The sequence below is a fragment of the Pteropus medius genome, unplaced genomic scaffold, assembly GCF_902729225.1.
Source record: "Pteropus medius unplaced genomic scaffold, Ma_sr-lr_union100, whole genome shotgun sequence".
Taxonomy (NCBI): Eukaryota; Metazoa; Chordata; class Mammalia; order Chiroptera; family Pteropodidae; genus Pteropus; species Pteropus medius.
In genome coordinates this window covers 402,889-412,900 of record NW_024356248.1, presented here as the reverse complement: position 1 = coordinate 412,900, position 10,012 = coordinate 402,889, and the positions used below count along the sequence as shown (strand labels likewise).

The 10,012-nt window shown below is 50.6% G+C and overlaps 1 protein-coding gene across 1 annotated transcript in view; it reads left to right on the top strand.

The window, feature by feature from the left end:
• The first annotated feature begins 9,871 nt into the window (after positions 1–9,871).
• The window catches only part of SLC22A12 (solute carrier family 22 member 12), a 6,553-nt gene continuing 6,412 nt past the window's right edge, over positions 9,872–10,012 (top strand). The window contains 1 exon segment of the mRNA XM_039860201.1: positions 9,872–9,891. Coding sequence (XP_039716135.1) covers positions 9,872–9,891 — 20 coding nt within the window.

The following is a 10,012-nucleotide window of genomic DNA, read 5'->3' as shown; positions in this document are numbered from 1 at the left end:
TAATTATAGAAAATCCTAAGAAATCTAAAATGTTACTAGAAATAATAAATCGGTTTCGTAAGGCTGCAGAATATAAGGTCAATATACAAAAATCTCTTGGAATTCTGTATGCTAGTAACAATCAGAAATGGAACAATCAGAAAATATCACTTAACGAAAGCATGGGAAAAAAGTGATACCTAGGGATAAATTCAACAAAATAAACGCAAGACCCGTATACTGAAAACTATAAAATGTTGTTGAGAGTAAAGAAGACCTAAATAAATGGGGAGATATATCACATTCATGGATTGGAAGACTATATTGTCAAATGTCAGTTCTCCACAAATTAATTTACAGATTCAATGCAGTTCCAGTCAAACGCCAGCAGGTTTTGTTTTTTTTTTTTCATATTAATTGATAAGCTTATCCTGAAGTTTATGGATCGACCAAATCAATTCTGAAAAAGAAAAAGTCAGACAACTTTGGTTTGATATAATGGAATTGAGAGTTCAGAAATAGAGCCATGTATATAAAGTTAATTGATTTTCAACCAAGGCGCCAAATCGATTAAATGGGGAAAAGATAATCTTTCAACAAATGATGTTGGAACAATTGGATAGCCATATGAAAAAAAGAAAGGAAAGGAGGAAGGAGGAGAGAAGGTAGGAAGGAAGGAAGGAAGGAAGGAAGGAAGGAAAAGAAGAAGGAAGGAAGGAAGGAAGGAAGGAAGGAAGGCATGTGGGGAAGGAAGGAAGGAAGGAAGGAAGGAAGGAAAAGAAACTCAGCCTTAACTCACACCATATACAAAAATTAACTTTAAATGTATCATAGACCTAAATGTAAAAGCTAAAATTACAAAACTTTTAGAAGAAAACGGGAGAAAATCTTAGCAACCTTGGGTTTGGCAAAGATTACTTAAATAGAACACAAAAATATGAACGAAAATGGAAAAGCAAGCCACGAACTTGGAAAAAATAATTGAAAACTCTGTATCTGACAAAAGACTTCTACCTAGAATATATAAAGAATATTTACGACTCAACAATAAAATAAGACGATTCAATTTTAAAAACAGGCCAAAGGTTTGAACGGATACTTCACAAAAGAGGAGAGGTGGATGACCAACAGGCACATGAAAAGACGAGCCATGTGATTAGAAAAATGCTCATTAAAATCACAATAAAATGTTGCCGCACTCGCGCTAGGATGGCAAAAAATTAAAATGACCAAGTGTTGACGGGAACGTGGAAAAACTGTGGGAATGTGAAACGGTATGACGCTTTGGAAAACGGCGAGACGGTTTCTTAAGAAGTTACACAGAGGCTGACCACACTACGATCCGACCCAGCCATTCTGCTTCTAGGTATTTCTTAAAGAAACAGGAGCGTGCGCCCATGCAAAGACTCGCACACATGTGTTCATAGCAGCTTTATCTGCAATTCGCAAAAGCTGGAAACACCCCAAATGTCAATCCACAGCTGAGTGGGTAAACAAATTTCGATATATCTATACAATTTATATAAAATTTATATGTTTGCATAAAATCTAGAAAATGCAGACTATAGGAAAAGAAAGCAGAGCAGTGGTTGTCCGCGACGGGGGTTGTGGGCTATGTGGTGTGTGGGGGGGATGGGGGGTGGGCGTGGCGGGAAGCAGGGATTTCAAGGATGAGACAGGAACATCGCAGTAGTGGAGGAGTTGGGGATCTTGATGAAGGCGATGGCTTCGCAGGTGTGAACATATGTTGAATCCCACTAAATTATATGCTTAAATATGTGCAGTCGATTTTCCTCCGGAAAACTGTAGCCAGATTTAAACATTACAATTAAACAATGCCCATGGACTTAAGAACAGAGCCTCACTAGTTCGTGGAAGCCCCCGTGTAGGCGCCCCACGCAGGGCAACCGCTGTCCCCCATCCTCCTGATTTCCTCATTAATGAAAAACTTCCACGTCCCTCAACAACTCGCTCTTGGTGACACCAGCACGGAATTGCCACTCACTTCTTCCAACCCCAGATTATATATTTGCAACACACCCTTATTGTTGCTGCTCGCGGCTGTGATTTCTTCCTTTTCACTCCTTTACATGTTTATCAAGCTTGAAAGCAAGCCTGGAGCCACATAGTTTGGCGGGGGACAGCTCCCAGTACAGGCCCCCATGCCACACGAGCTCCGCAGGAGGCCAGTATAGCCTGTGGGCATGAGTGTGGGGACAAAATGGACGCTGAGGTCACACAAGTGGCTGGGCCGGGTCACTGGGGCTGGTGGTCTATTCTAAGTGAGAACAGGTTGAGCAGGGGTTGATGTGACCCGACTTGGCGGGAGGCTGGAGGGGCCACTTGCTCTCCTGGGTCCCCAAGGAGGTGTCTCACGGAGCACCGTGGTTTTCCGGCCAGTGGTATGTAGCATGTACAGTCCCAAGAGCTGAGAACAGACTTCCTCTCACGGATACAACTGTCCTGGCTCAGGAAAACCCCTCAGCTGGGCCACGTGGGGAAGGTGAGAAACAGCAGCACAAGACAGGACGGAAGGAACCGACTCCTGGGGAGGGGAGGGTGGGGGTGTTGCCTGGTGAACCCAGGGGCCGAAGGCAGCCAGCAAATAAAGCTGTCCAGTTCTGCCAGGCATGGATATTCTTAGGGCTGCAGCAAAAGCACCCTCTATCTCCCCGAACCTTGAGGACTTAGGCAAATGACACGAGCATGTGTGCGCACAGGCACGCGTGCATGTATGTACATGCATGTGTGCAAACACGCACGTGTGTCTGTGTGAATAAAGGGTGCCAGGTTATGGATCCACACAGGATAGAACACAGAAGAGCCACGAGCCCCGTGGCAGGCGGGCTCCTGTGGGGACAGGAGGTAACCAAGAGCCAGGAAGCCCCACTCTCTGCCTCCTCCCCCAAACCTCTTGCATTTCGCTCAAACAGCATGGACGGGGAGTCGAGACCCCCAACATCTGCGTTACTGGTGGTTTTGCTCAAAAAATAACGAGTTCCTCGTTAAAACTACCAAGCAAACATTAGTCATGTGTGGACAGACAAATTGCATTTTGATCCTGATTTACATTAGTCTCACACCATGGTGTACAGTTTGGAACTTGTCTTTCAAATGACATAGGTCCCTGCTGATCTGACCCTGTGCTAGACCCTGCCATCGCCTCCCCTGCTCCCATGATCCCTTCTCAAGTCAGCCTCCAGGGGTTCTCCAGTGTCTCCCACAGTCCTCGCCAAAAAATGATGATGATGATGAGACGGTGATGATGATGATGGTGATGACGATGACGGTGATGATGATAACATTGATATCAGGCATTCACTGCTTGCCAGGGACTGTCCTAGGTGATATACATAAACCCATTCAATCCTCACAAGAGCTTTATAATAAGATCAGGACTCTTATCGCCCCTGTTACACAGGAAACCAAAGCACAGAGAGGTTAAGCACCTCTCCCGAAGCCACACAGCTTAGACAGAGCAGGGATTTGAATCCAGAGTGTGTGTGCATAACCCTCGGGCCACCCTGCCTCTCCTTTCAGGAAAATCGTGGGTTTGTTACAACCGCTGGCTACTCTGATCTCAGGCTGTGCGCTTCTCATCCACAGAAGCAGAAAAGAAAGCTCCTGATCACAGTGTGTTTGCACACGGCTGCCCAAATCCCGCCACTGTGTTTTCCCGTAAAGCAAGAGGGATTTTGTCAAAATCCATGTCATGCCTTCCCAGGCTTGTCCTTGCATCCACCTAAAATCACTCCTCTTAAGAATAGGCTGCAACTCACAAAATCAAAAAGAGACAGCTTTCTGCAGAGGACTAGGTGTTCCTGAGTACACTAAACCGGCATATGCCGTATTCAGTAAAGATGCTGGGATCGTAAAGGAAAGACTGAGAACCATGGGGACCGGCAGCTGGGCCTGGACCCCCGGAAGAGGGACCCTGAGGCACAGGCCCCAGAGAAATGGCACAGGGGTTCGGGGTGGGGCAGTCTTTGCACTCGTCTTTGTTAAAATGTGCCAGCTGGTTGCTGCCAGCTGTGGGCAAGACCCTCACAGAGCAGGGCAAAGTTCGGCCTGCTGGAGCAGCTTGCCCTCTGACAAGCCTGGTTCCGACGGCTGGTTAACATCTCTCCGTTGAATTTTAACATGAAATATCTTTTTGACACAGCAAGGAGAGCAAAGTCCCTTTGGTGAAGGAAGGCTAGACTCGCAGGAGCCGCCAGGCACATGAAAAGGAAGGAGCCAGAGCCTGGCTGCCCAGCGTTCTCCTTGACCTACTTAGAGCAGATTTGTTCAATGGGCCAGGGGCACCTGGGGCCAGGGGCTCCTGGGAAGCCGAAATGCACAGCGGCTGTGGTCAGGCCGCACAAGGGAGCCAATTAAATCGATGATATACTCACCCCCAAGCCTTGGCCACCTGCCTGAGATGGTGCCGAGCCAGCAGCCTGAAGCTGCCCCCTCGCCGTGCAGGCTCTGCGTGGGCAGCAGGTACACGCAGGTGGCTGGGCCCCACCTGTTCCCAGGGGTCGGCAGGAGGACCACAGCAAGATGCATTTTGACAAAGCCCATGACTTCTCTGGAGTGATGCCAGGGACAGGAAGCAGAGGTTCTGTTGATGATGGCCTCCAGTGTACCAGGCAGGTGCCACATGCCGTGCAGCAGAGGTAGAAATGGGTGCCTCCAAAAGTTAGCTTGGGGAGTGGGGAAGGGGAGAAGGCTGCTTTGCTTTCAGGGCAAACCTTCTCCTGGGCCTTTTGGCTACACAAAGGTAAAGTCAGAATCTGGTCCACGGGGAGAGGAGGCCAAGCTGGCAGCCGTAGGAAGTAAAGAGATCTCTGCTTTGGACACCAAGGGGCTGTGATAGAGATTGATTCGGGGTGCCCTCTAGCGAGGTGCTAGGGGAAAGGAGCCCTGGGGTTCAAGGAAGAGAGGACATGAGGGAAGGGGCCACTGATCTGAGGGCAGCAGGACCCTAGTGAGAGTGAAGAGGGGCCAGGTGCCGAGGCGGGGATGCTTTCGCTGGCCTCCCAGCATCCTCCTTGGCTATCAAAAGCCCTCAGCCAACCTTGGAAGTTCAAAGCATAGATAGGAGAGCTGTACCAACCTAGGTTGGAGTCCTGATTCTGTCACAGAATAGCCATGTGACCTAGATTCACCTCTCCGAGCCTCAGTTTCCACATATGTAAAAAGGGTATAAGAATGGTATATATAATTGGAAGAGTTGTCGGAAGGATTAAATGAATTAATACAAGGAGAGAACTTAGAATCATGCCCAACATATAATAAAGATGCAATGACCACTAAGTACAATCATCACCATAACCATCTTCATCATCACCATCACCATCACCATAACTACAACTATCTTCATCATCACTATCACCAGTATCATCATCACCTGACATCACCAGTATCATCATCAAAGAATATCACTATCAACAGTATCATCATCACTATCAAATTATCGTTCACATATCATCATCACTATCATCACCATCACCAGCATCATCACTATCACCATCACCAGCATCATCACCATCACCATCACCAGCATCATCACCATCTCCATCATCATCACCATCTTCATCATCACCACTATCACCATCACTAACACTATCATCATCATAAAGCACTGAGGCACCCCTCAGCTGTTCTATGGGAAATTCCGAGTTGAGCCTGTGGCCACATTTGGGGCAGGCGCATCTGGTACTGATGAGTGGGGCCACTGTGTTTCTCCAGGAAGGCAGTGGCCCAGTCTTTTAGAACTGCCTAGAACAGCAGTTTGGAACAAGTAACACCCAGGAGGCCACATCTTCAAAGGTTCTGGAGAAGGAGTTGGTATCAGGGGCTCTAATTATCCTTTCTTTGACACTCAGGTGACCAGAGAAGGTGATGACACCCAGGGAACTCTGACTTCTCGTCCTGAACACGATGTTGCAGAGGGGGTCTATGATGCCCATTTTACACCTGAGGAAATCAATAGCCGAGGAGCCTGTATTCAAACAGAAACTGTGAAAACCACATGGCCTCTCCCCTGCCCTGCCTGAGCCCCGGTCTGCGTGCCAGATCTTGCTTTGGGCACAGCCAGGGACATGATGAGTCAGATCCGGCCCTTAGGACGCCTGCAGCCTTACTTGACAGAGGGAAGAGCTCCAGGCTCCTCCAGTGGGTGGGGCTGTTTGGAGGTGTGCAGGAAAGGGAGAGGCAGAAGTTTGCAGGGAGGGGTGGGTTTGGATGGCGGCAATGGACAGATAGAAGAAACCACAAACAAGGAAGAAGAGGCACAGGGCATTTCAAGAAAGAGTCAGCGCTTTCTGGGGCTGAGGCCCCGACCGCATGAAGAAGGTGGCAAAGCGAAGGCTTTGAAGGTGGGCTGGGAGAAGGGTGTTCAGTGCCTTGGCCTTGTCCCTGAAGCAGTAGGGAGGCTGGCAGATGCTTTCAAAGGGACAGCCCAGAGCATCCTCCCGTGGTACCGTCTCCCCACAAAGAACCGGCCCACAGAGATCACTAACAGGAAGAGTGGATGCTACATTAATACCGTGGCCCAGGTTCTGGGGACCCCGGAGGCACGAACAAACTGAGCTGGCTGTGGCTGCCACCTCCTCCAGCTCTCCACCTGGATTCAGCCAGTCCTGCTGGCCACCCGGGGCCTTGGCTGAGTCATTGACAGTGGGCACGCCTGCCGGCCTTTCTCCTGCCTGGCCTGGGACCAGAGGCAGCTGCTGTCGCCATAGGACATTGGGGCTGGGAGGAATCATGATCCAGCCAGAGAGATGTCCACATGAAGTGCACCCCCAGGTCCTCCCCTCCAAAACCCAATCACGTTGACAAACAGCTTGCCTGGGGCCGCTCTCAGAATCATGCATCCCACCGTCACTAATACCTGACGTTCCCTGCAGCCAGTTCCAGGCAGGGGCGCCACACCTTTCTAAGGCACTCCCCTCATCTCTTTTGACCCAACTGTCATGCCTCTATTTTCCTGGACCTTCTCTCCACCCATCACTCACCCCGCACAGTCATAATCTAGGCCAATAACTGCCCGCCTCCCAGGTCTCTATACCTGGGAGCAGCCTCCCACTCTATACCTGGACTAGGACAATTCTATGATGCCACCTGGCTCTAGAACGAGGTGGCCTCCCGTTCTGCGTTGTCCTCACTCCCCTCTTGACCGTCATTCCAGCCATTCCCTTGCATCTGCCCCGTCTCTCTCCATCACTGTCACCTGGCCAAGTCTCCTCCCCGCCAAGCTCAAGTCCTCGTCCACTCCACGCCTGGTCCTAGCAGCAAAACGTGGCTGGAGGAACAGAACTGGGCCGACTGGTCTCACCTGCCTAATTGGACGCGAAACACAAGTGGCACCACTGCAATGCTACCCTTTTCCCTGGTCCACCCCCTCTCCTCCCCACTCTCAAAGGCCAGCCCCGCTTCTTATTCCACTGGCCTTTCTTGTCCTCCCAACGTCACATCTAAATGCATGCCCTCGCCTCCCGCAGCCGGGAAGGAGCTCCAAGTGCCAGATCTGAGCTCTGGATCCTGTCCCCTCCCACGGTCAGGGACTCTGCTCCCACAAATAACCCCACTCCTGCCACAGGGGACTTGCATCGACGCCAAGCAAGGTGTAGTACCTCCCACCTTGAGAACAGGCATCAGGCACAATCCTGCGAACCCGGGTAGCCTTCGCTTCCCCACCACAGGATAGAGCCAGCTGCTGCGTCCCCACCCGGCCCGCCATCTAGGTTGGGCCTTGTGGCTCGTCTCACCTGGGGAGTGTGAGTGGAAACCACATGTGTCACTTCTAGGCTAAGCTGTCAAAACGCGGGTGGATTCTCCACTCCCTCCACCCCTCGCAGAGCCAGGAGGCGGGGAAACCTGCGTCCCCAGACACCGCTTGGAGGACAGCTGCCCACCGATCGGCAACACCCGTCTGAGACTTTATGTGATCGAGAAATAAACTTCTATGGCCTTTGCACCATTATGCATTTGAGGGTCTGCGTTTCACAGCAACTGACGTCACTCTAGCGAACTCAAACCAGATCCCATTCAGCTGCCTCTTCATCACCTTTCCTTAGAGTGAAACTCCTTGAACGAGTTGTCTGTCTCCACTGTCTCCGCTTCCTGACCGCCAGTTCTCGCACAGGCCACGCCCACCTGGATCCCCCACCGCTCCGCAGCAAGCCTGCACGGCCAGGTCGCAGGGCAAGTCCACCTGCTAACCCAGCGGTCGTTCCAGTCCTCGCCTCAGCCCCCTCTCAGCGGCATGGGCGTCGGTGATTGACTGCTGGATACTGTCCTCTCCGGCTTCCAGGGCATCAGAGCTGCCTGGGTCCCTACCTCACTGGCTTTGCCTGCACTGTCTCTTTCGCTGGATCCTCTTCTTCTTAAGCTCGAAAACTTGGAGACCAAAGGCTCAGCCTCACATCTCATCTCTGCTGTGAAAGGTTGCTCCCTCATCAGCTCACCCGGCCCTGGTCTTGAAACGCCTTTCGGCCTCCAGGATTGCCAAGTCTACACCCTCCACCCAACTACCAACTCACTCCCCGATGCCAGCACCTGGGTGTCTACTCGCCATGTCGGTTTTATCACATCGACTTCCCCCTCCAAAACTTGCTTCCTCCCGCCCCTCCTGTGTTCTGAATCCTCAGTAACCGCCCCCTCCCCATTCATCCACCCAACCAGGGGATCATCTTTTTTTCCCTCTCTCAGCACCTACATCCAATCCAAAATGAATCGACATACCTCAAGTGCAAGCACCTCTCACTACCTGCCCCTCCGTCCTGGACCCGATCCTTGTCATCACCCTCATGGACCACACAACGGCCTCCTGGGGACCGCCTTCCTAGCCTTGCACACTTCTTAGTGTGTTCTCCACACAGCAGCCAGGAGATCTTTTTAAAACGTGCCCGATCACGGCACTCCTCTTCGCAAGACCCTGTAAAGATCTATATATTCCGGTCCCATAACTCTCATCCTACTCTCTCGTTTACTCACTCCGCTCCAGGCAAACTGGTTTCCTTATGACTCCCTGAGCACACCAGGCACGTGCCTACCCCAGGGCCTTTGCACTTGCTCTTCCCTCTGCCCAGAATGCTTTTTTCTCCAGGCATCTGTGTGCCTCGTTCCTTCAGGTTTCTTCCAATGTCACTTCCAATGTCTTCCCTGGCTGCTCCATCTAAATCGCCCCCCATACTCTACCCCTTACGCTACTCTGTCTCTCTCCATGGCATGATCACTACTCATCAGGATATTATATTCGTTTATTTCTTGGCCTGTTTCCCCTCCACCCCCGGCATATCCTTCCACAGAGCCCAAGGCAAGGATTTTTCTTACTTGTTCGCTGCTGCTCCCCAAGTGCCAAGAGCAGTGGCTGGTACATAATCAACACTCAGTAAAATATGCTCGGTGAATGAAGGAAAGCCCGTAATCATAAGGGAAAAGCACCCTTAATATTCGCCAGGAAATCAAAGAAAGAATTCTACCGTGAAACAGGAAGCGGAAGTTAAGGAACAAGAACAGGCGGTTATAAGAAGAACAAAACAATAATTTTGAAACGAAACGTATAAATTCTGAAATTAAAATCCCCATGGTTTGGGAAATAAGAGTCCCAGTAGAAGGGCTAACGAGCAGGAAGAATTCAACTAACGAGCACATTAGTGAGCTGGACACCGGAGCCGCCCACCTGCCACCAGGAGGAGGCTGGTTCAGACGAATCTGTAGTATGTAATTGTTTGTAGTATGTCACTGAGGTATTTGCTCATTCATCCATTCGGTCTGTACTTACTGAGTGTCTACAATGTGCCAGGCGTTGCTCCGGGTGACGGGGATACAGCAGTGAACAAAACTGACCAAGTCCCCACCTCATATTCCCGTGGCGAGCAGAAAGAAATTATGTGAGTCGAAGATGAAGGACGCTGGATGGTGGTAAGTGCAATGGAGAACGGAGAAGCAGGAAGGGGGACTGGGGAGCCTCAAGAGTGGGGGCGGTTAAAGCCAGATAGGGTGGTCAGGGAGGGCCTTGCCGAGAATGAGACTTCTTAACAAA